The 25,222-nt window shown below is 60.7% G+C and overlaps 1 protein-coding gene across 1 annotated transcript; it reads left to right on the forward strand.

Moving 5' to 3' along the window:
• The first annotated feature begins 2,396 nt into the window (after nt 1-2,396).
• Nucleotides 2,397-23,472, forward strand: LOC106737158 (B-cadherin). The gene is made up of 16 exons (XM_059713999.1): nt 2,397-2,502; nt 2,600-2,711; nt 12,044-12,261; nt 12,763-12,906; nt 13,162-13,317; nt 13,735-13,879; nt 15,346-15,521; nt 15,761-15,889; nt 16,621-16,806; nt 17,519-17,766; nt 18,498-18,640; nt 19,064-19,288; nt 19,994-20,221; nt 20,741-20,871; nt 21,170-21,313; nt 21,421-23,472. The coding sequence occupies exons 1-16, from the start codon at nt 2,458-2,460 to the stop codon at nt 21,637-21,639; spliced, it is 2,649 nt and encodes an 882-aa protein (XP_059569982.1). The 5' UTR covers nt 2,397-2,457; the 3' UTR covers nt 21,640-23,472.
• Nucleotides 23,473-25,222: the final 1,750 nt, after the last annotated feature.

A 25,222-nucleotide genomic window follows, 5' to 3' on the forward strand; every position in this document is an offset into this window, starting at 1 on the left:
TGGAGTTGCCTGTCCCTGCGGAGCCAGCAGTGAATAATTCAATGTTTAAGGCACGACTTGGCCAGTGCATGCCCGTGGGAGCCCTGGCACCACGTTTGCTCTCCATCACCTGCCAGCAAGCAGCAGGAGCCGGGCAAGTGGAAGGGGAAGCTGGACTCAAGGGCAGCGTCCCCTTTCACCAGCCTGGTGGTCACCAGCCCGCTGCCGGGTGTTGTGGGGATGACTGGGCCAGGGTGCTGCACAGACGCATGACCTTTGCCCCACGGGGCTTCCAGGACCAGAGGCTGTTGAGAGGGAAGTGGTAAGGAGGGACTGAAAGGAGCAGGAGCCCCTTCCCGGGGCCCAGCGAGAGGCTGGTCTGATGGTGCAGTGCCCAGGCAGGGAGGCTGGAGCTGACATCGGAGGCTGCGTGAACTGGGGACAGTGACGGGTGGTCTAGGGAGGGCCTGGAAAGCGCATGGTGGATGGCTGAGAGCGCAGCGCAGGAAGGAGCAGGGCAGGTAGGTGCCCTGGCCATAGCTGCAGGCCAGAGGTTGATTGCTGCTGACCCACAGGCTGGAGAAGACGGGGTGGGGGAAAGGATACGGTACAATGTGACCCCAGGCAGGAGGATGGGAGCGGACGATGCCTGGGCTCCTGGGAGGCATGACAGACCAGGAAGGAGGCAGAGTGAGGAGGAAGTCGTGGTGGCGACTGCGGGCGCGCAAGCTGTGGTTGGTCCATCAGCTGTTGCCAGCAAGGTGCACTTCCTTCTCCTGCACGGGGGCCAGCTCTGCTGTATCCCCCGCAGCCCGTCTCATCTGCAGCACGTGGTGCCTGCATGCCCAGGCCCAGCCGCCTGCCTGCTCCCTATGTGCCCCTGCCTCGGGCTGCCCTTGAGTCCAGCTACAGCATCCGGCTGGCCACACCAGCAGGGACAGGAAGCAGAGCTGAGCCACTGCAGCACTTGCAGTTTCGGTGTTTGTTCAGCAAGAACTTTGCCCTTAAGACCTGGGCACAGCAGGCCCCGCTCCAGGCTTCCTGCCTTATGCAATCCATGCAGCTCTGTGGGGGCCCAGCTGGAGGGAAGCTGCAGGGGTGAAGCAAAAGCCCTGGTCCCTTCTGCATGGGGGGACTAGCAGCCCACCCCTGCGCTGGGCCAGTTGGCTCTAGCACGCTTGCAGTTGCAGCAAACAGCTCATGCCCGAGCTCTGCTGCCCACGCAGCCCCACCCGGCATGTCCCGTCACCAGGCTGAGCTTACTGGGGCAGAGGTGGCCCCACGCCTCACCTGTCAGCCCTGTTTGTCACCTTCGTCCTGCCCAGCATCCGCTCCCAGCCGCCCGCCCTCAGACAGGGTGTGGGAAGACACCTTCCCCTTCTCCTTTCACTTCTCTGGCTCCTGCCCCTGCCCTGGGGCCAGCTCGAAGGCCTGGTGGCTCCTGAGGTTGGGGCCCGGGGCCTGCAGCTGCTGGTGGTTGCTGGCTGCTTTCTAAGCTGAGGTCCCTGGTCCCACTTCCCAGTCACGGGTGTCCCTAGCGCACGGGGTCGAGCATCGGCACTTTGTTGGGGTCTTCCCCAGGGGGGCTGCAAAGCCAATGCACCCAAACAGCACCCCGGGACATGACACCCTTGACCCCGAAACCTGCCTGGTGCTACAGCCCTGCTGATGGGGGGGCAGCCGGATCCCCTGTGCCTGGCACCCCGGGGCAGCCTCCTAAGACCATGAGAGTGGTCACGTATGGGGCAGGGCATAGGTCTGTCACGTCTGGTCTCAGAGAGTCCGCCGCCACCTATAAGTTTATCAGGGGTGACCGCCAGGACCTGGGGGAACGTTTGTTCACCACAGCGCCCCAAGGGATGACGAGGTTGAACGGTCACAAACTCCGTCGCAGCGGATTCAGGCTGGACACAAGGACGAATCTCTTCACTGTCCGAGCCCCCGAGGTCTGGAACAGCCTGCCACCGGCGTGGTTCCAGCACCCACTTTGAACACCTTCAAGAAAAAATTGGATGCTTATCTTGCTGGGATCCTGTGACCGCAGCTGACTTCTGCCTTCAGGCAGGGGCTGGACTCGATGGTGGTCCCAGGTCCCTTCCAGCCCTAGTGTCTATGAAATCTATGGGGAGGAGACGGGGGTCACCCCGGGCAGGATCAAACCCCGTGTCCCAGCTCTACACCCTGCCCCGCCTCTCCAGGAGGGTGCCGGTCCGCGGGTGCGGAGGGAGGGGCAGCCCCCCAGGCCGGACCAGCGCGATGCGGGGGAGGAGGAGGAGGAATCCCGCCCTGCCCCGCACACGCATCGGGCAGGGGCAGGACCGGGGGAGGCGGAAACCCCCGCCCGCAGCCCCGAGGACCTCCCCCGGGCCCGGCCCATCCCGGCCCGTCCCGTCCCGTCCCGTCCCGACCCACCTGCGGGGCGGAGCCGGGGCCGCTCACCTGCCCGCGCCGCGCCCGCCCGGCCCGCACTCCGCGTCCATGGGGCCGCCCGGCGCCGCGCTCTGCCTCCTGCTGCTGCTGCAGGTGAGACCCCGGCCCCGACCCCACCCCGACCCCCGACCCCATCCCCATCCCCATCCCCATCCCCACCCACACCCGGCTCACGCTGTCTCCCCGCCAGGCCGGCCCGGGGCTGTGCGAGGAGACGCGCTGCCAGCCCGGCTTCAGCGCCCAGACCTTCACCTTCGCCGTGCGCCGGCACAGCCTGGAGAGGGGCAGAGTCCTGGGCTCAGGTGAGCGCTGCGCCGCGGGTCGCCCAGGGGACCCGACACCCCTAGTGCCCCTGTGCCCCCCTGCCCAGTGCCCCAAGACCCTTAATCCCTCCGTGCTCCGTGCCGAGACCCCTAGTCCCCTGCGTCCCATGCTCCAGGACCCCCCAGGGTCCCTGTGCCCAGTGCCCCTCCCCATCAGGATCCCGTGCCGTCCTGGTGCAGCGTCCCGGGGGGGCGGCAGGTGCTGAAAGGCCCCGAGAGAGGGGCGGGCTGGCCGCTGGCAGGGAAAGGCAAAGAGCAGCACAAAGCCCCTTCCCACCTGCCCTTTCCCGGCGCTGGGAGGGAGGGAGGGAGGGAGGGAGGGAGGGAGCAGGCTTGTTCTAACTCGCATTGGGCGGGCGCGGGGCTCCGGTTGACTGTTGAACTCTGACAACCCGGCTTTGATGGATCGCACCAGGCACGGCTGGTGCCACCTCCCCGCCCGCGGCTCGCCCTGCGCTGGGGCGGTGCAAACAGGAAGCTGGAGGGCAGCACGCTGCGGCCAAGGGCTGCGCTCGGGAGTGCCTGGGCAGTCGGTTCTGGCGGGCGAGGAGCAAATGCAAGCAGTGGGCTGAGCTGGTCCAGGGGTGCTTTTGTCTGGGGCAGGGTGGGGGCAGCTCTCTCCCCTGGCACTGCACAAATGCCTGGCACTGTTTCAATGGTGGTGTTCACAGCAAGTGCAGGGCCTCTCTGTTCTCTGCCGGGCGCCCCTGGCTGCCAAAGCCCCCTGCCCAGGGCTGACCTGACAGGCTGTTGTAAATCTGGGGTGTCCCCAACCCCAAGCTCCTAGGGGCATGGGTCCCCAGCTGCTTGGGGGGCGCTGTGTTGGTCTGCTGGTCCCCACCCTAGGGTCATGGTTTTGGGGATTCCCTGAGAGGGCTGACACCAGGACAGCAGGAGCTGCCAGCCCACGGGGTCTGGCAATGTGGAGGAGTCGCTGCAGGGCATGCAAGGGCATGGAAGCTGTGCCACAGGAGCTGTCTGTGTGTGTGCGCTCCTGCCCCAGAGCAGAGCAGGGTCCCCCGCACCTGCCGTGGGGCGAGAGCACATGCACGGGCCATTCCCCGAGGTAGTCGCAGCATGATGTCCAGGCTGCAAGAAGGCTGAAGCTGTTCCCACCCTGGGTTGGCACATGAGCTGGGCTTCCCTTTGCCAACCAGGGGCTTTTTCCTGGCTGGCAGGGAGCAATGGGGTCTGTCTGGGGAGAGCTGGTTGGAGGCAGCCGACTAGACGGGTCTTGTGCATCCTCTCAGTGATGGCAGAGCACTGTCCCCAGGGCCCGCAGGAGCAGCAGGGGTGGCTGGAGAAGTGCGTGGTCTGTGCTGGCCTCCAAAGACCTGCCTGCTGGCACCTGAGCCCCAGAGCCAGAGGGGTGCTGATGCAGCTCGTAATTTGGGCTGTACCTACTGCGCTGCCTGGCGTGGCTCGTTGTCCATGACTTTGTTAGCGGCTGTTGCCGGCTGGTGGGATGTGGGTGCTATGTCCAGACAAGCCAGCCTGCTGCGCTTGCTGCAGTTACACCAACCTGCTGCATGCAGCCTGCCCCAGCCCCTTGCAGGGGCACATCCCTCCCCGGTTCGCATGCCAGCGGTTGTGGGAGCTGGTCTGAGGCCTGAGTTAGCAGTGACGCTTCCTCTTTCCCTTGGCATTTGTGCTGTAGCTGGGGGAGGGAGCCGGCGTGGGGGCGGCTGGTGCTGGGATTGCAAAGCATGGCGTGTGTGGGGGTCCTGGGCTGCGCTGGGGCTTTCGAGAGGTTGCGATGGAAGTGCTGTTTGCTCCTGGTTAATGGGTGACGAGGCTGGTGGCGACAACACAGCTGCTGCGAGGCAGCTCTGGCTCCGTCCTGTCTGAGGGGGAACATGCTAGAGCCCAGAGGCAGCCAGTAGAGGAGTCGCAGAGAGACGCATGGGGAAACCCGTGGCACCCGTGCCTTCCTGGCAGCTCGTGGTGCAGAGCAGTGTCTCCAAATCAGCTGGGACACTTGGTTCTGGTTCTTGCCTGATCACGAGTTGCCCGGGGGTCCTGCCTTACGCTACCACGACCGGTGATTTCCCCGCTGGCCTGAGCCACCCTTCTGTGCAACTGCCCCGGTTCCTTGAGTGGGAATTCCCCAGGTTCCCAGCCCCGCTGCTTTCTGTTTCAAAAGTTTGGCAGGGGCGGGTGCGGGGGCCGAGAGCAGAGACATGGCCCTAGGTCTCCTCCCTGCTCTCTGCCCGCACTCGAGACCCTGGAGCCGGCTTGACCCTCTGGAGAGGCTCAGCCCAGGAGCAGGTGGCAGGAGAGTCCCTGTGCAAAGCACTCCCATCCCTGGGACCAGGAGCCTGTTGGCTGCAGACCGGAGTAGCCCAGCAGGTGCTGGTGCCCCCAAGGGCACGGGGCAGTGTAGACAGTGTCCACCTGGGGCTGCAACCGGAGGCAGCTCAGTGCTGGTGAGACGTAGCTTGGAGAGAGCCCTTGTAGCCCTGTCCCGGGAGCTGCACACAGGTTACCTGTAAGGCCTCAGCTGCCCACAACCAGCGGAAGAGCTGGTCCCCGGGCGCAGGAGGCTGGAGACTGCCTCGCCGGGCAAGCAGGGCGGCCGTGCCAGGGTGCTGGCAGGGCACAAGGCTTCTGGTGTGATAATCCACAGTGACAGGGAGGCAGAACTGGCCTGTAATTAGGGGATTAGCGCCCAGGCAGGCCCCTCCCATGGACCTGTCTGGATTTTTTTAAATCAAATTTTGTTTCTGGGCCAAATTAGTTCTGAATTTTGACTGAGCAGAGCTCAAGTCCATGTGGCGATATCTCCGGCAAGTCTCCTCTCTTCCAGACTCTTCTTCAGTCTGGGGCTTCAGAAGTTCCCACATCCATGGCAGGCATCCTACGTGCAAGCCCAGAGGCTTGGAGGTTGAGGTGCCCCTGGTCTTGCTTGCCCTGAGCTGAACGGCTGAAGGAGCTAGGGGCAAAGCTTGAGACCAGTCCCCCGTCACCATCAATGGCCCCCATCGGAGGCATTATAGACTCGCGGGGTCAGCCTGCCTGCAGTGCGCCGGACAGGCCTTGACCCCCTAACTGCACTTGGGTCCATTCGCGGCTGAGAGGATGGTGTCTCCCAGACAGGTCTGGATAGGCCTGTGCGTGGGGGCAGGAGGAAAACCCAGGCACGAGGGGCTCTCTTGGACCCGCTGTGAACACTTAGTGCCTGAGCAGGGCTGCTCCTGGGCAGTGGCCAGGTGCTTTGGACTGTACCCAAAACCCTCCCTGCAGACCCGTCACTGAGGATTCCCCTCGGAGGGCTGGATGGAGCTGCCCGGGATGCATTAATTGTGTGGAGGAAAGCCTCCCGCTGGGTGATTCCCTGTGGGCATCAGCAGCTGCTTGCTTTCCTCGAGGCAGTCCCGGGAGCGCCCGCGCCTCCATCGCCAGCTTGCTGGGGGGAGCTGCCGTACGGGGAGGGGATGAGCTGGAAGCCAAGCATTCCCAACCACTGACTGCTCGTGGTGCCTTGGGCAAATCCCTGTGCACCCATGCTGGGACTTGTAGGTTGGGGGCAACAACTAGCACCAAGGGCGTTGGGAGTGAGCTGTAGGCAGGCTAGCCAGCGACAGGGCGACAGGCAAGGGGGTGAAGCCCTGTCTCCACCCGAGAGTGGCCTCAAGTGGAGGGGGAGGTAATCCTATGCACCCCGTTGGAAGAGGATTTGTAGCTCATCTGGTCCCTCCACGGTGGGTCCATTGTGCTGAGCCCCACAGCCCCACCCTGCACGGCCCCGGCCACTCCTGCAGCCTGGCAAGGCTTTGGCTGGCGTCCCAGAGCTGAGCGCCATGCCTGGCGCGTTCCCAGCCCGGCTGGGGGTGGCACAGCCGCTGTGTACACACGCAGGTGACTGGCGTCTGAGTCAGCTCTCAGGAGAAACTCGCCCAGCCAGTCTGGACCGGGGCGAAACTCCTCAGTGATGTCACCAGCCCTGCCCTGCGCATGTGGGAGTGGGCCCTGCTGGGGGGGCACGCCGGCCTGGCTGCCCCTGCACTCGGGTCCTGTGCTCCAGGCCTCTGCTCCCACCTGGGCTGGGGTGGCAAAGCCGGGCTGGAATAACCTGCCGCTGGCAGGAACCCGGGAAGGCAGGGGAGGAAGTGCTTTTTCCTGCTCTACCTGCCCCCGGGGCTGGGCTGGAGGCTGCTGCGTCTCCTGCCCAGCCAGGAGCTGGAGTGACCACGCTGAGTCCTGATCCCTGGGCACCAATGTCCGAGCGGAGCTCTGCATCCGCACCCTGTCCTTAGCGCTGACACCCCCCGTGCCACACGATGGCTTCGGTCCAGACCTTGACCTGGGGTGGGGGTAGGAGGTCAGAGTCTTAAAGCGCTGGCGATCCTTTTCAGACTCTGGCTGGCTGGGATGGCGATTGGGTCTGGCATGGGGGCAGGGACATGCTCACAGCATCCCAGGGCTGGGGTCTCAGCACCTTCCCCTGCAGCTCATACTGCAGCTGGAGTCGACAAGGGGGGTCCTGCAGGGAAACTGAGGCAGCCCCACATGCGAGCTGTCGGCATCCAGCAGTCAGGAAGACCAGTGTCTTCCTTCACCCCTGCCCCGGTCGGTGCAAGTGAGGCCGTGGGGTTGGCTCTGCTGGCCAGGATGCAGGGGGCTGGCTCGGAGCATGGCACCGGCTGCGGAGAAAATGTGCCCCAGGAGGTGCCGGAGCCTCCGTGCTTCAAAGGCCGTCACTGTGAACGCACCCGGCACCAGGCGTATTGCAGCCATCGCCCGTTGGGAGGCTGAGCCATCAGCTCTCAGGTCCCATCACTTATGCATGGCCCAAGAGCCTTGCGCCCATGGCAGAGAGACGCTATGGGTCTAGCTGCCTGGGGAAGGTGTCCGTGCAGCCACTTAGTTCCCTGGATCACTGAGGCCCTGGCAGCTGGGTGCAGGAGCTGGGTGGGGTGGGGTCACTTGGGGCCTTGCCCAATGTGTTTCAGTTTTAAATTCCACCCGCTGCGGGGAACCCGATCCCGTCTCTGCCTCCTGCCAGGCAGCCGGCTCCCCCAGGCAACAGGAAAGTTCTGGCTCCTCCTTGGAGCCCTTGGGAAATGTGAAAGGTCTCCAGGTACTTTCCAAAAGAGCTGGGTCTGGGGCAGTGCAGGGGGACGCAGTGAAACCTCGGCACCCCTGAGAAGCTGCTGAGCTGGGAGCTGCTGCCACGAGAGCCCGGGGCTTTGGGGATGAACGTGCAGCTCCCCCGGGCTGCAGCCAGGCAGGGACCCCAGAGGGGCACGCTCTTGGCTGGGATGCCAGAAAGCAGGGGGTGGAAGGAGACTTGGCTGGAAGGAAGGACAGGGCAGAAAGTGAAAGCTTTCATGGCGGGGGGATTATACAAAGGACTCCTGCATATTCCTAGCAGGACAGGTGCGTGCAGCGAGGCGAGGTGTGATGCATCCCTGTGCTGCTCCACAAGCTGAGCTCTGCTGTCTGCCCACGCCCTGCCCCTGGCACAGACACCACCCTGGAGAGGCACTGCCCTGGACGGTGGCACCCGGCTTGGTCTCCTGTTACACCGAGAGGCTGTTGGTCGTGTTAGTCTGATACTGAACTTGGGCTCAAGAAAGCTCGTGCTTTATATCCATACCTGATGTTGCTGGTCTATAAAGGGGCACCTCTGCCCTGCCTTCAGTCTGGGGGCCCAGAAAGGTGCAAACCACCCTTGCCTCCTGCTGCATAGCCAAGGCCCTTCCCTCCCGGGGCGCAGCCTGCCTCCCTGCCCCGGCTGAGATCAAGCATGACTGGGGGCATCCAAAATCCCGGAGGCCTGGGACTTGCATGAAGGCTGCCTGCCTGGATCTGGGGAGCCCCTGAAGCCCCAGGTCTGTAGTCCTGGCAGGGTGCTGGCCCGGTTGAGTCCTACAACCCATGGATTTTTGTAGGCTCAGTTTTTGAGCTTTGCTCAGTTGCATTTGGTACTAATTGGGACTTGGATTAAAGAAGAAAAAAAAGATCTCCCTGCCTCAGGCAGGGGCATAGGGCTGCCCGGCTCTCCCCAGGACAGGCTGCTGGACGCGGTTGGGCCCCCCCTTGCAGGAGGCTTCATTGCTGCTGAGGGAGGCACAGGCCGAGAGGGTGCGAGAGCCCCTCTCATCATACCCATTTATAAATCCATAGTGCCTTCACACCTTGAATACTGCGCCCAGTTCTGGTGCCCGCACCTCAGCAAGGACATAGAAGGACTCGAGAAGGTCCGGAGATGGGCAACCGGATGAGGGGTACGGAGGGGTTTCCATGCAAGCTGAGACTGGAGGGGACAAGCCGGGTCAGCTTAGCAAAGGAGATATGAGAAGGGTTTACAAAATACTAACTGGTGAAGAGAAAGTCCATGGGGATTTCTTATTGACTTTCACAAGGCAAGAACCAGGGGTCACAAACTGAAATAAGTAGGCAGTCGGTTCAAAACGAACACCAGGAAGTTCCTTTTCACCCACGGGTCACTAACGCGTGGAGGTTACAGCCGCTGGATGTGGTGGACACTGAGAGCTCGGCCAGATCCACCAAGGGAGTGGACATGCTTGGAGCAAAGGGGCTGAGCAGGGAGTGAGGGGCACGGCCCTTGAGTCGCAGTCTCCAGGTCGAGGAAGGTCCAAGGGAGAGGGACCGTGGAAAACCCGTGGTCAGACCCAGGTTGCTCTCCCTTCCAGCTTTCGTTTTCTGCCTGTGTGATGGGAAACTGAGCACAATGGACGGGGGTCTTTCCCAGTCGATAGCAGTCCTGGAAGCCAATGCTTCCAAGGCCCTGCACGGCTCCGAGTACCCCAAGTTAGCAGGGGACAGACCGCTGCTGACTGGGCCTGGTGGCCACAGGACCCTAGGTTTGCTCCCTCCCGGCTGTGAGACTCTGGTCTCCCCCTGCCCAGCCCCGGACCGGGGGAGGGATTGTAGCAGCCTGCGGGGGCTGGAGGTCTGGGGACCGGGCAGCGTTTGTTCGGTGCTTGCTGCAACCTGCTTCCCGGAGCTGACTCGGGAAGCCCTGAGCCACGCGGTGCCACGTCAGCACGCACCTGCCTCTGCCGCTGGGGCAAACGGCTGGGGTTTCACCGCCGTGGAAAGAGGGGCCGTGGCTGCACGCAGTGCAGAAGTGGCTCTCGCCTGTGGAGCGGCTCCAGGCTGGCACCGCGGTGGCACTGGGGTTCTCGCTGCCCCCTCTGCCGGGCCACGGAGAGGCCTTGAGCAATGCACAGAGCATGGGGAAGGCGCGGCTGGGATAGGGGGTGGATGGGTTGCAGCTGCCCAGAGCTTCCCACCCTCTGCAAGCAGCTCCTAACTGGGAGGAGTGGGTGAGCACCACGGAGCTCAAGTGAGAGCTGCGTCACCACGTGGCCGTGACGAAACGAGGGCTCTGAACCGTGGCAGGTACCAGGGGTGTCAGCTGCTCTCCCGCCCGGGCACCCCTGCACCCATGGGTCCCCACACGTCGCCTCTAACAGCGCCAGGTGAGCCCTGCCGCCCCTTCCTAGCTGCGATCCGGGGGAGCGGCTGTGACACACACGACGTCTCCAGAAAGGAGGCAGACGGACTGGAAAACCCAGTGCTCCCTTGCGGTCTCTGGTTTGCAGGCTCCTGGGATTGCATGAGCCTGGCAGCCGTTCCCTGCTGCCTGCCTCCTGGGAAATGCTCAGCGCCGCCTTGCCGCAGGGCTCGTGGTGACGGCACTACTCGGGCGGCAGCGCAGCCCCGGGCTAGCGGGCACGGATGTGAGTGGCCGGGGTGGAGGACACTGTGAAGCAGGGGGCAGCCGGTCTAGGGCGAGCTGCCTGGTCGTCCGTGCTGGTGCTGGGGGTGGCTCTGGGGAAGGGGACAAGGGGTTCCCGCCAGGAGAGAGGCACAGGGTGCAAGCCCCAGGGGCTTGGCTTCTGCAGGGAGCTGGGAGGGAGCCCCCGAAAGCCAGACGGAGCCAGCTGGGCACCCGGGAAAGTGCCCCCAGCCCCCAGCGGTCTGTGGGAGGTGGCGACAAGCAGCTCTGCTGGGCTTGTGCGGAGTGGTGAAGCTGAACGGCCGTGCCTGCACCCAGCCTGCGCTCGGTGAGGCCCCGGGCTCCCGCTCCACCAACAGAACCGGTTTGCAGCCAGGCAGGAGCATTCGTGCAGCATCGCCAAACTGGTTTTCAAACCGGTGCAGGGCCGGCATATGTAGACGTGCCTGAGCGTGTCCTCTCCAGAGCCCCCTTCCTGCCTGGCTCCAGTTCGTGGACTGGGCTGTGTCTGCAGACGTTGCACTCATTCTTCTCCGTGACGTTAAACCCACCTAGCCCCATAAACCCTGCTCTGCTTTGGCTCAGGACCTCCCAGCTCAGCTCTGCTCCCGGCTTGTGACTGGCCTTTGGAGCGGGCTGCTTGCTCTGGTGCCCCTGGCCTGTGCCGTGGCCACACCGATGGCCAGCATGGACTTCCTTGCAGGTCCGTGGACCATGCTGCACGCTGGGGCTAGCCCGGTCTGCAATGACGGTGGTAGGGGACCCGTGGGCAGGATGCGCCTGCAGTGCTGCACTGGGACCAGGAGCCTGGGACGATGCCTTCAAGGCTTCAGGACCGGGCAGCAGGGAGGGAAACCACTCTGCTCTGGGTCTGACGCTTTCTGTCCTTGCCGTTCAGCCCAGTTTGTGCAGACACACGAGCTGCCCCGGGGAGGCATCAGATGCCCTTGCTCCAGCTGATTTGGGGGCAGTGCCCCTGCCTTGGCTGTGTGTCCAGAAGGCGTGAGACGTGGCGTCGCAGCCCCAGACATGCTGTGCTCGTGGCCTCGGTGGGCGCAGACTCTCCTGGCTGCTGATGCAGGGCTCTTGCACCAGCTCCCCCCTTTCTTGCGGTGGAGCCATTTTGAAGCAGTCCTGAGCTGCCTGGTGCTCTTTGCTCTGGGCGGGCACCGGGAAGCTCGGCTTGTTTGTTTTTGAAAGGGCGCCGGCTGTGCCAGGGCGGCAGGGCCCTATGCCGGCAGCAGGCGAGCCCGGAGGGGAGCGGGACGTGCCGGAGACAAGCCCGGGGCAGGGCAGGGGGTGGAAGTCGGGGATTCCTGTCTGCAGGATCTGAGCTGATCGTGGGAGGTGGGTTTTATCTCCGTGGCACGTGCCTAGTGCCACGTTGTCCTCTGTGCTGCGCTGAGCTGGTGCCCGTGCCCCCTTCCCACTTGCAGCCCTCCATCACCCTCCTGCTGCTCCGCAGCCCAGGTGCCTTCCCCTCCGGACTGTGAACCAAACCAGCCTGGATGAGCGGCATTAATGTCTCTGGTACTGACAGGTTTGGTCTGGGACCCCTGTACACCTGCCCCTAACCCCGCTCTGCTCCCCTCCCCGGCAGTGAGCTTCAAGGACTGCCCGGAGAGACAGCGGACGGTTTATTCCCCGAGTGACACGCGGTTCCGGGTGCAGACGGATGGCGTCGTCCAGGTGAAACGTGCTCTGCAGCTCCACGACCATGAAATCAGCTTCCACGTGCACGCCTGGGACTCCATGGGCCGCAAGCACTCGGCCAGAGTCATCATCCAGAGGGAGCGGGGCCAGCACGGCCGCCACGTGGTACGGGGACATCTTGCTGCACCCCAGGGCCCTTCGCACCCCAGCGCTGTGCTGGGGGTCGGTCCCTTCCCCAGGTTGTCCCAGAGGAGATGGCTCCGGGCATTCCCTTCTGGGCAGAGAGGACGCCCCCACTCCCCTTGCGGCTGCTCCCAGAGCCCCATCACCTCGGGCAGCTGGAAGAGTGCCCCCAGACCCTTTACTGGGGCACCTCAACACCCTTAATGCCCCCTTTCCTGTGCCCTGGGTGCAAGCCCAGGGCTGCCAGGCAGCTTGCATGCCCACCCTCCTGCCTCATCCCTCTGGACTGGAAGCTGGAAGTGCCTTGCGGTTCCCGTCATGCCGAGTCCAGCATTACAGGAGTAAAAGCTTTTGGCTAATGCATCCGTGAGCCATTAGCAGGCGTCGGAGGCAGTGCCCAAATCTCTGAGCCGCTTGCACGCCCTCCTGCCTTGTGGCCGCTAGTACAAGAGTCCCGTCTCAGTGTGACTGGTCTCTCTGTAGGACGCCGTGCCGGGTGCTCGGGCAGACGTGCTGACCTTCCCGAAGTCCCATCCTGGCTTGAAGAGGCAGAAGAGGGACTGGGTCATCCCACCCATCAACTGCCCAGAAAATGAGCGGGGCCCCTTCCCCAAGCAGCTGGTCCAGGTACGGAGGAGCCTTCGTCTCGGTGCTGGGCTTGGCCGGGGGCTGGACCCGGTCTGGGGGGCTATTGGGTGGGGGAGGCTGGGAGCCGGGAGGGCTGCATGGGTGTGTGGAAGGTGTCCTAGGCGGACACCATGGCTGAGGGCTCCCGGCTGGGACTGGGACTGGGACGGTGAGGAGCTGCTTTGTGGGACCCCCCACCCCGGGACAGGCCCCGTGCATGTTCCCTGGCTGACCCTGCCACTGCTCCTCCCCCAGATCAAATCCAACAAGGACAAAGAGACGACGGTTTTCTACAGCATCGTGGGGCCCGGCGCGGACGAGCCCCCCGTGGACACCTTCAGAATCGAGCGGGAGACGGGCTGGCTCTTGGTGATGAAGCCGCTGGACAGGGAGAAGATCCCCAAGTACATCGTGAGTCCGGGTGCTGCGGGGCAAGGGGGTGGCGAGCTTCCACATCCCGCTGTGTGGGTGCTTGCATCCAAGCCTGGGGCCGGGGGAGCAGGTGGAGGTTTCTTGGGGATGGTTCTTGCCCACTCCTGCACCGGCTCTTTCCCCGAGACCTGTTCCTGGATGTGGTGTGGGAGCTTCGTCCCCATCAGAATCGGGCTCCGGGAGCGTTGCAGCTGGCTTCTGCATTTGCCGGCTGCCTTGGCAGTGCCCTGGGTTCGTGCATGGAGCTGCACTGTGAAGAGCCTGGACTTTCCCCAGCTCTGAGCCCATTGCCTGGCAGAGTGGAGAAACTCCGGGCTCGTGGCAGCAGCATCATGGGTTGAGGGGGTGGGCAGGCGGGCAATGAGCTGATGCCCCGCGGCCCTGTGCTCTTCCCAGCTCTTCTCCCACGCCGTGTCTGCCAATGGGCAACGTGTGGAGGACCCCATGGAGATCATCATCACGGTGACAGACCAGAATGACAACAAGCCCCAGTTCACCCAGGACGTCTTCACAGGCAGCGTCGAGGAAGGAGCCAAGCCAGGTAACTGAGCCAGGGGCCGGCTCAAGCACGGGCTGAGGGGTGCCATCCCAGACCTGCATCTTGGGGATGTTCCCATGAAACTGGGTGATAAGGGCTGACTTGAGCACCAGAAGGACCTGACTTAGAGCGGCACAAAGCCTCGAGGGGCAGCACTGGGGCTGCAGATGCCAGGGAAGGGGGCACTCCCTATCACTGGAGGGGGTCAAGGGGAGGGTGGACAGCCTCTGGTCAGGGCGATCTTATAGATTCATAGATGTTAGGGTCGGAAGGGACCTCAATAGATCATCAAGTCCGACCCCCTGCATAAGCAGGAAAGAGTGCTGGGTCTAGATGACCCCAGCTAGATGCACATCCAACCTCCTCATGAAGACCCCCAGGGTAGGGGAGAGCACCACCTCCCTTAGGAGCCCGTTCCAGACCTTGGCCACTCGAACTGTGAAGAAGTTCTTCCTAATGTCCAATCTAAATCTGCTCTCTGCTAGCTTGTGACCATTATTTCTTGTAACCCCCAGGAGCGCCTTGGTGAATAAAACCTCACCAATTCCCTTCTGTGCCCCCGTGATGAACTTATAGGCAGCCACAAGGTCGCCTCTCAACCTTCTCTTGCGGAGGCTGAAAAAGTCCAGGTTCTCTAGTCTCTCCTCGTAGGGCTTGGTCTGCAGGCCCTTAACCATACAATGCAACCATAGGTGCAGTGATGCCTCTGCTCTGCTATGGATATTTCCCAGGCTTCTGGGCTTTGCTGGTTGCCCCCCACCTTCTTTCTGCTCCATGTGTCAGGGGGTTTTAAGCCTCCCTCAGAGGTGCTGGATGCATCCCGGGCTGGGGCTGGGCTGTGCCGATGCTCCCCTTGGGACTCAACCCTGGAGGGTCCTGGCTAGAGGGTCTTGCCCCTGCGTTCAGGGTCAGACCGATGCCATGTTCGGGGTCCAGAAGAAGTCTTGCCCCCTGGCCACATTGGTCCTGGCTGCCTTCCTCTGTAGCACAGGCACGGCCTCTGCCTGGGATCTTTTGAGCATGTATTAACAAGCTCTACAGAAGCAGGATGTTGGCTGCTGCGGTCCCCCTGCTTCACCTGGGGCAGGTCCAGTGTCATGTCAGGGTTGACAGGAGCTTGGCAGAGATTTAGATGGTGGATTTGTCTGGGGTGGTTTGCACAGAGCTGATCCTGCTTCAGGCAGGCTTTGGCCTGGATGTGACTTCTGGGTGTCCTGTCCAGCCCCGTGTCGGAGCCCTGGGAGGGCTCCAGGCTAAGGGACACTGTGTGTGGGCAGGCGCCGGGGGCCAGGAGAGGAGGGCTTGGTCTGACACGCGAGGCAGGCTCAAGAAGGAGCGCACAGGGCAGGGATGGGTGGAAGTGCCCTGCCAGCTGCTTGCTTCCCTGCAGGGCAGTTCCCTACCATGCCACCCCACTTCAGACGCATCCCTGTGTTAACGAGCATCCTTGCTTTCCCACTCGTGTCCAGGAACCTCCGTGATGCAGGTGACTGCCACAGACGAGGACGATGCCGTGAACACCTACAACGGGGTTGTGGTGTACTCCATCCTGGACCAGGAGCCCAAAGCCCCCCACAGCCAAATGTTCACCATCAACAGGGACAACGGCATCATCAGCGTGATTGCGACGGGGCTGGACAGAGAGGTGAGGGCCCTGCAGAGCGGGGAGGATGGGTGGGTGCCCCGCGGTCCAGGCGGTGGCCAGTGCATCTGCTTGCCATGACAGCTGGGTGTTGTGGGGAGGGGGCAGGCCCTGGCCAGGGCAGCCCCCGGCCTCACGTCGGTGCTCGGGGGGCCGCTCTGGCGGCAACGAACCCATCTACCATTCCTGCAGGGACATGGCCCTGCTTCCTGATGCTAACCCCACTGTGACCTTGCTTGCAGAAAAACCCCGAGTACACGCTGATTCTCCAGGCAGCTGACATGGAAGGCGCTGGCTCGATCACCACTGGGACAGCCGTGATCGAGGTCGTTGACACCAACGACAACGCCCCTTTCTTCCAGCCAGCCGTGGTAAGCGGCCGCCAGCCTGCTTCCCGTTCGCTGCGTTGCCCCACGCCCCTTCTGTCCGGGGGCTCTGCTGATGCTGGCTGGGCGGTGATTTGCAATGTGTAGCCTCGTTTGTAATGGGAGGGTTGCAGATCTGGTTGTCTCCAGGCCAGGCAAGCGTTTAGTGAGGAAGCTGAGGGCTGGAGATGCCCTACATGCCCACCTTGGGAAGCTTTCTGAATTGTGCCCTGTTAAACATCAGTGACAGATGCACAGCAGCTCCCTCCCGAAGAAGCTCGGTGTGGCTGTGTGACCCAAGGCCCTGGTCAGCCAGCTCTGTCGTGGCTGGGGAGCAGTGACCTGGGCCGACTGTGCTGAGGCTGGACGGATGCCGTTCCTCCCTGCGGGGGACTGTGCCCGCCAAGGCTATTATGGAATAAGGGTGGCAGGGACTGGGGTGTCCCATCCCTGGAGCCTGGGGCTGTCCATCCCCACTGCACGGTGCACCATGCCGTGCTGCCTCTGGGAGCCCCAAATGCAGCTCTGTACCTGGTGTTGGGTCCTTTGGGAGCTGATCAGTCCCACATGCTGCTGCTGTGAGGGGCTCTGTGCCATCCACAAGGGCTGGAGGCTACAGCTTTTGGCTTTGAATGAGTTTTCTGGAGCCGGGAGAAGTCCAGACTAGGCCTGGTGCCGTGAGCCAGCCCAGCTGCAGGAGCTGCCTGGTGCCATCCAGCCTGCATCTCGTTTTGCAGTACGAAGCCACCGTGCCCGAGAACCAAGTGGGCTTTCTGGTGGCCCGGTTGACGGTGGTGGACGAGGACAGCCGAGACTCGAAAGCCTGGAGGGCCGTGTACCAGTTCCAGAAAGGGAACGAGAACGGCGACTTCGTCATCACCACGGACCCCAACAACAACGACGGCATCCTGAAAACAGCCAAGGTGAGTCGCACCCTCCCGGCCCATGCTCCACCTCGCTGGCTGTCCTGGGGCAGCGCATAGCTGGCTGGTGACGTGTCCTCCAAAGCAGAGAGCCTTCTGGAGGCCCCGGTCTCCTCTTCTCCACGGAAGCCAGGTCCCAATCCCGTGTCACGTGGCAAGAGCAGGGAGAATGTGGGGCAGTCCCATGTTAGCCCAGAGCTATGCTGTGCATCAGCCATCCTCATGCGAGTACCGCGGTACTCCGGGGCACCATGAGATCTTGTTAAGGGTGTTGTGTAATCCCTGATAGGCCCCTTACCAGCTTAATCTGTCCCTGGACAGGGCTGAGCGCCTTGACAGAGCTCAGGGCATAGTTCCCTGCACGCCCCGGCCTGGTTGCTCCCTTGCTGATGCTCGTTGCATGGTTTGGTGATGAGAACGGGATGCTGAGCAGCCTGTGGTTTGCCCCTGCCTTGCTGCAGATCTTCCAGGCTTTCTTGTCATCAGCCCATTGGGGTGCTGCCTTGTGGAGGGTGGGCACCAGCCCTCTGAGCACAGGCGGTACTTGGGTTTCTGGTGGAAAATGCCAGGGGAGGTGATGTGCCTTTGGGGATCTGCAACCCAAGCTTACGAAGAGTAGAGCTGCTGTGGGTGGAGCCTTGCCTGGCATCCAGCCAGACCATGAGGGCAGCCCGGGGCTCAAGACCATTTCCCTCCTCTCTCTACTGGCCAGGGCTTGGATTTTGAGAGCCAGAAACGCATGGTCCTATACGTCACGGTCATAAACGAGAGCCCATTCGTTGTCGGGAATCTCCCGACTTCCACCGCCACCATCACCATCGACGTGCAGGACATAAATGAAGCTCCCATCTTCATCCCACCTGTCAAAATGGTGGACATACCTGAGGACACCCCCATAGGACAGGAAGTCACCTCCTATACGGCGCAGGACCCAGACAAGAGCCAGGCGCAGACGATCACGTAAGATGGATGGGCCCCCAGGGTGATGTTCAAGTGGCCGGGTTAGCACCAGAGGGAGCAGGGCCAGCACGGCCACCACGTGGTATGGGGACAAAAGGAAGGCGTTTTTGCACAGCATGTAATTAAGCTTTGGAGCTAATTGCAGCAACAGGCAGTAGAGGCTGTTTGGCTAGCCAGGGTCAGGGGGCCTGGACAGACAGAGGGGGAGTAGATCTGTCAGGGGAAGTCGGGGAGCTTGCGTGCACCTGGGACTGCTGCTGACCAGGACAGCAGGAGGGGGAAGCTCACCGTGCATGCCATCTGCAACACCGGACGCTGGGCTAGCTGGGCCCTCTGTCCAGCAGCTCCTAGGTTCTCCCCCATCTCCATTGTTTGCTCCCTTGAGGAGAATGAAGGGCTGAGTGTCCAGGCGGTTTAGGGCTGAACTGCACCCACAAACTGCTCTGGCTTTACACGGGCTGGGGCTGCACATGCCACTGCTCCATGTCCTGTGCCTATGCAGCCTGACACAGCTCAGCAGAACTGCCCCAAACCCACCCTGAGCTGGAACTGGGGCTGTCTCCAGTCCCCTGCCTGGGTCTCTTCCCTTCAGCCTTCCCCCTAGCTGGAGGCTGACATAGGTTCGGCTGCAGTCTGCAAGGGGAAGCTCCTAACGCATCCTGGGGTCCCCTCCCACCACCCCAGTCCCTTCCCAGTCCTTCTGCTCTAAGACCAGCTCCCTGCCCATACAGGTACAGCTTGGTAAACTCCCCCTTGGGCTGGCTGACGATTGACCCACAGAACGGCATCATCACCGCAGTCAAGCAGCTGGACAGGGAGTCCAGCTCCATCGTCAACAGCACCTACAAGGCCATTGTGCTGGCTGTGGACAATGGTAAGCCAGGCTCTCTCCTCTGGGAGCAGTTTGGTTCGGGGTGCAAGGACCCTTCCCCACCTCCTTCCCTCCCCTTCGTGCAGCAGCCACGTAAGAGCTCAGGGCAGCACACGCTGCAGTCTGGAGCAGGAAAAGGGAGAATTGTGTGTCCAGCACAATGTCCACAGCCCTACTGGGATGGGGAAGGTAGCTACAGCCTGCAGTCAGAGCAGGGACATAACTCAGAGCTGCAGGCCTGAGCAGTGTAATGCTCCCTGGTGCTCTGTGAGGATCACTGACCCGAACCCTGCCCCTCCAAAAGCACATCTCCCCGTGGTTGTCAGGCAGAGAAAACAGATGTGGGAGGCAGCTCAGGGGTCAAAGAGCAGACAGATGTGGCTTTTGCACTTCCCTCTGGCTGAAACGGCACCCTCTGTCCATCAGGCTCTCCACAGACCACCGGCACGGGAACCCTGATCCTGACTCTCCTGGATGTGAACGACAACGGGCCAGTGCCAGATCCACGGGAGTTTGACATTTGCAACCGGAACCCCACGGTGCAAATGCTGCACATCGTGGACAAGGACCTGCCCCCAAACACGTTCCCCTTCTCGGTAGAGCTGATGCACGGCTCCAGTGCCAACTGGACCGTGGCCCTGAGTCCACAGGGTAAGTGGCTGCAGCATATGGCACATGCCTCTTGGCTGGTTTTGCTGGGGCTGTCCCAGGACATGGGTCCAGGCCATGCCCCTTCTGCAGGTCTGTCCAGGCTGGCAGTGCAGGGCTGACCCTGGGATCTGGGGCAGGCCCTGTTTCTTCACTGAGCTGCAGAAAAGAGGCTTGCTTGGGTTTGCCAAATGCTCTAGCTGCCCACATGCCCATGGCTTCCATCACCCGTGGGGCTGGGGCTTTCTTGCTGATCCACCCAGCCAGAGAGAGGGCCTTTGCACACCCTGGGCAGCAGACTTGTCCCAGGCAGGACTCAGAGGCCAGGCAATGCCAGCAGTCCCCTATGAACCAAAGTGGCTGATGGAGGGGAAGGCTCTCAGAGCGAGACTGCTGGGACCCCAGTACCTTGCTGCAGGTGGCCTTGGGGTGGGGAAAAGGGCTCAAGCTTTCCCCTGGTGCTGGCAGGGCAACTGCAACCTGTCCAGCTGGAAGTGGCCATCCTGGTGCTGCTTTAGAGGTGCTGTCTTCCCTCTGCTCCAGCCAAAGCAGCCCACACTGATGCTATCCCCCATGTCATGGCTTTCCTGCAGGACTCTGCAGCAGTGCTGTACACTGCTCAGGGCCTGCAACCCTCTGCCTCCAACATCCTAGCTGCTTCCAGGTGTGTCTCTGGCTCCTAACCCTAAACCCTGCTCTTGCCCCCAGGGGAAGACCTGGCCCTCCGGCTTCACAAGCAGCTGGAGCCCGGGGAGTACAACATCTTCCTGCAGCTGACGGATGGCCAGGGCCAGTCCCAGACGACCATCGTCAAAGCCCGCGTGTGCGACTGTGATGGGGACTTCAAGCAGTGTGACCGCCGGGGGTACTATGCCGCGGGTGGCCTGGGCATCCCTGCCATCCTGGGCATCCTTGGGGGAATCCTTGCCCTGCTGAGTGAGTACCATGTGTGGGACACCCTCATGCCCTGTAGCTAGGCTGGTAGTGCTTCGGAGAGGGGCAGGCCTTTAGCTCTGGCTTGCGACGTGCATGCATTTGCAGCTAAGACCAAGTGGGGCATCTGAATCCCAAGAGCCTGCACGTGGGATGCCTGCCAATAGATCTGGGAGTGTCTGAAGTCCCAGGGGGAGAGCCTGCGACAGAGGAAGCTCACCGGTTGTAGCGCCATACGTGGCATTTAAAACAATTGAGCTGTGCCTGCTCAATCGATATGGTTTTTGGAACAACTGAGTTCTGCTCAGTTGATATGATTTGGAGTTGCTTGAACCTGGAACATGAAATATATTAATTTAAAAAAAAATGTGCATGCATTTGCAGCTGAGGCCTAGCAGGCTCTGAGCTGCAGCCGGGAGGCAGGGGTCTCCCTGGCTGGAGCCACGTGTGAGGGGCCAGGAGCTGCATGAGCTGGCATTGCTAGCACCTGAAGGAGCCTTTCTTGCTTCCTCTGCCTTCCAGTCCTGCTGCTTCTGCTGCTGCTCTTTGTCAGGAGGAAGACGGTGAAAAAAGAGCCCTTGCTTCTGCCGGAGGACGACACCAGGGACAACGTCTATCAATATGATGAGGAGGGCGGGGGAGAAGAAGACCAGGTGAGCCCGGGGGCCTGTCTCCTGCTTTAGGAGGATCCCAGTCTGAGGAGACAGAGCAGTGTCTTTGCGTGGCCCCCACTGCTTCCCTGCAAGCTCAGTCCTGCCAGAGCAACCATGTGCAGTGCCATCCTCTCGAGGCAACATGCCCTCTCAAGCAAGCTGGCAACAAGGCTTGAGAGTGCCAGGCAGCCCACACAACACTGGCAGTGCTATTCTGCAATGGGGTCCTGGCCCTAGTACAACCCTGCTCTGAGCAAAGAGCAGCTCCTGGTGACCATTGTCCCCTTCCCCTCCACAGGACTATGACCTGAGCCAGCTGCACCGAGGCTTGGACGCGCGGCCTGAAGTGACCCGCAATGACGTGGCGCCACCCCTTATGGCGGCCCCACAGTACCGCCCGCGGCCCGCCAACCCCGACGAGATCGGCAATTTCATCGACGAGGTGAGGATGGTGCTGGGCTCCCTGGGGCTATGACTTCAAAGGGTCGTCCCAGCTTTCCTGGTGGGGGATGCTCTCAAGTCACCGCAAAACCCCTCTCCCCTTTCCAGAACCTGAAGGCGGCCGACACGGACCCCACGGCACCACCTTATGACTCCTTGCTGGTGTTCGACTACGAGGGCAGCGGCTCCGAGGCCGCCTCGCTTAGCTCCCTCAACTCCCTCGGCTCCGACCGTGACCAGGACTATGACTACCTGCAAGACTGGGGTGGCCGTTTCAAGAAGCTGGCCGACATGTATGGGGGCGGCGAGGAGGAGGAGGAGGAGTAGCTGCCTTGTGGGGGGCACAGATACGTGTTGGATGGTTGCTTTGACCCCTTAAGTTTAGCCCTGCTTGGGCACTGCTCTCCCCGAGCTGGGGGTGGATGACTGAAATTCCCTTTCCGTAGCCCATGCTAGCACCCCTCAAATTAGCTGTTTCTCTGCTGTGGTCTAGGTTCCTGGCATCCCAGCTAAGGCTGTCCAGGTTCGTTAGGGAAAAAGAGTTCTGTTGCAGGTGCATCTAGGCTGGGGTGCACCCAGCATCTTGGCGGCAGTCTGTCAGGAGTAAAAGGGTCTTGTTCACTGCTTTGGTCCCTGTATGTGTTGCCCCATCTGGACTGAAGGTAGAACAATGCATGCAGGGATAGGTCGTGTCCACAGGCCAGTCCTCCGTGTTTTAGCAGGTCTGGGATGCATTCTAGGAGCACAGGTGACTGGCCTCTGTCTCCCCTCTTCTGGCTCCTGTCCCTGGACTGGGAGCTGCTGTCTATGTTTGGACTGGGTCTTTCCAAACCCCCTCCAGCCCTGGGCTCGCACATGCACCTGTGTGCGTGGCAGAGATGTGTTGCCTGGCTGCAGGCTCTGTGCAGTGTGGCAGGAGGAAGCACGTACTGCTGCACCACTGTCTCCTGCCTGCCTAGCCTTTCTCGCTGCCCACGTTTAGGGACAGGAGCCTGCCCCACTCTTGACCACTTCCCTCCCCTCAATGTCACAACAAGGTAACTATCTCCATCCCCTTCAGAATACCTCAATCCAAAGGGAAGAAGTGTCAGAGCAAATTTGCTGTGGGGCTGGCCATGCCTGCAGGGTGCCTAGATGCTAACAAACTCAGCTGGAGGTAGCTGCCCACCCAGAAGGTACAAGGCAGTCCAGCACAGAGCTGAGATGCAGGGAACGTTGCCAGAGATACTGAATTTTCAGGTGCCATTTCCTTTTAATCTTGCCTTGATTCGGTTCCATTAACCGAGGTGCACTTTGACATTTAGCGCTGTGAACTGAAATGACCAAAGATGCTATTATCCTTCCCACTGAGCAAGCACAATCATGAGAGCTTTGTGGCTGGGGTGAACTTTGCCCCTGGGACATCCTCAAGGAACTAGCAGCAGATAGGTCCCCTCTCACGTGGGGAGTCTCTGCTGACAGCTGTCCAAGTGCCTCTGTGCTGCGTAGGGGTCAGCAGGGGTATGCATGTGTTATGTGCCTGGTTTTCTCTTGTGCCTCCTCCCCTGCCCCTAAAATATTGGATTATAAGCCAAACTGCAGTGAAGCATGGCTGACGCCTTCACCCCTGCCTGCAGCTGAGGGCTATGGTATCCTTTCCAGCCTCGGTTCGTGACTCAGAAGCAACACATCATCCCGATGCTTGGTACCTAGACGACTCTGTGCCCCGGAAGAATAGGTGCCGTATGAAAAAGTGACCGTCTCAGCCCAGAGCCATGCTGTATCTTTGTAGAAAATTGTACCTGTGCTTGCATGGGGGAGAGGTGCTTCGTTATTACAGGGATTTTTCCACCTGCATAGCATTTTAGTAGGGTGCCTTTATTCGATATAATAGATGCCAGCAGATTTCTATTTTTCCATCATACCGGATCATAACATTTCTTCCTTCTGCATGTTGTCTGATGTATCATATTTTCCGTGTAGTTACGGTGCATTTAATGACCTTTAAAAAAGCCAATGACTTTACCTGGGTTCTCAACTGTATATTTAGCAGCCTTCATATTTTGTATTTGTCTGTGAAAGGGAATGCGGGTATGATGCACACCAGAAGATAAGCGATGGCTTGGTGTTTAATTTGATCATCTGTTTTTATAAAATTTTAATAAATTTGTTTTTAAGAAACTCTGCCTTTGTTGCTTCCTTTAAGGCTCACAGCCCATGTGCTGCCTCTGCTGCCCTTGCTTAAGCAGGTGTATTTTCATTGAGCTTTTTTAAGTTCAGTGCTGGAAGTCAAGGCTGTCCCCAGAGAACAAGGCTGCGATTTCTCAGATCGAGCCCAGCTGGTTCCCTTGGTGAAGCACAAAAGCTGAAAGCTTTCTGCATCCTCTTCTTGTTTTAATGACAACACAGAAATAGCTTTCAGAACAACTATGCCCTGGTGAGACCAACCCCGTGTGTCATGCATGGAGCTGGTGCAAGCTCAAAGCTGTCACTAAAGACTGGAAAAGAATCTTGCCCTGGCTTGTTCTTGCCTGAAAAACTAGTAAAGGGACCCACCTGGGACCTGCTCGGTGCACATTAGGCGCATGAAGAGGTAGAACTAGAAAAGGGAGCTTTGGGAGAAGTACAGAACAGCCCAGGTACCAGCCAAGACTTCAGGGAAAGGCCCCCTCTCCTCTCCACTAGAGCAGGTTGGCTGCCTGTCTCTGTTAGCTGTGTTCATCTGAAGCCAGTCAGAAAGCAGGGTAGGCCTGCACCTTTATAGGCTAACTGCATGACATATATATGGGGAGTGCGAGCTTTTGTGAACCCAATTCACTTCCTCAGTATGGGGATACCCGCAAACCCTCCTAGGGGAGATGAGGCTTCTCCCAGCACTTCAGTCTGGGAGAACAATTACTGGTGGGAAAACCCACCAGAACAATTACTTTAATTGAACCATCCTGTTGCCTCTGTAACTCTGCATCTGGCAGCCTATAGAAGGTATGGAGCTGCCCACCGTCAGAAGCATGTCTACCATGCCGTGCGGCACTGCTGGAAATTGGAGTTTGCAGGACATTTTTTTTCTGAACCCGAATGCTGGAGCTGACTGCACGAGGCAAGTGACTCCTGTGTACTTGTTTGTGCTTGGGGGAAGCTGGACAGCAGCCCTTGAGCTGCACCTGGAACCGGGAGGGAACGCTTCTAGGAGAGGTGCTGAGACTCCACGTGATATAGCTGCTCCCAAATGCGCGTGAGGCTGTGAACCCCATCCCTTCTGCTGGAAGCTGGAGGGAACTGCTTACTCCAGTTACATCAGAGGTGGAACGGCTCCATGCAATGTCAGACAATGGCCTAGGCTGGGGGAGAGATGTCGTATCCAGTAGGAAGTGGTCCAGGGCCAGGAGGTGGATGCCCAGCTCCTAGAAGTTCCTGGGCTGTGAATGACTACGGGTCAGCATCTCCGGGGGCACCACCTCCAAAACGCCGAGGAAGGTGTGCTCACCTGCGCCTGCAGGGGCCCATGGGAGAGCTCTTTGCTCATCCTCTGATAGCAGAAAGCAGCTCCTTCGTCCTCTGTGATGATCCCTCCCAGTGTTGGGTGATTCTGGATCCTCTTACTGGTGGGAAGATCTCTGGATACAAGCCACCTGTGCCTCGGTCTTCTCCCAAGCTCTGTGCTTGGGTTTCTGATCACACCGGGTGCTAAAGGACACCAAAGGAGAGGCAGTCTCTGTCCCCTGTGCCAGGCATCCGAGTAACTGGATAGAAACAATCATTTCCTTAGTGATATCCACATCTGGATACACAGGGAGCTGGAGCATCTAGCATGATGCACCTCTCCTTTCTCCAAAATGCCACGACTAGCAGGGACTTGCTCTTGTCTATTGTACCTGCGACTGACTGGTTCTGCAACCATTCCTGGGTTTTACTAGAAGAAAGTCTTTGCTGG

The sequence above is a fragment of the Alligator mississippiensis genome, chromosome 10, assembly GCF_030867095.1.
Source record: "Alligator mississippiensis isolate rAllMis1 chromosome 10, rAllMis1, whole genome shotgun sequence".
In the NCBI taxonomy this organism is placed as follows: domain Eukaryota; kingdom Metazoa; phylum Chordata; order Crocodylia; family Alligatoridae; genus Alligator; species Alligator mississippiensis.

Excerpts from the sequence above, each read along its gene's own strand:
- LOC106737158 (XM_059713999.1), top strand. The coding sequence starts at position 2,458 with ATGGGGCCGCCCGGCGCCGCGCTCTGCCTCCTGCTGCTGCTGCAG. Across the intron at positions 15,522-15,760 it reads CGACGGGGCTGGACAGAGAG|AAAAACCCCGAGTACACGCT; the intron begins GTGAGGGCCCTG and ends CCTTGCTTGCAG. Across the intron at positions 21,314-21,420 it reads TCGGCAATTTCATCGACGAG|AACCTGAAGGCGGCCGACAC; the intron begins GTGAGGATGGTG and ends TCCCCTTTCCAG.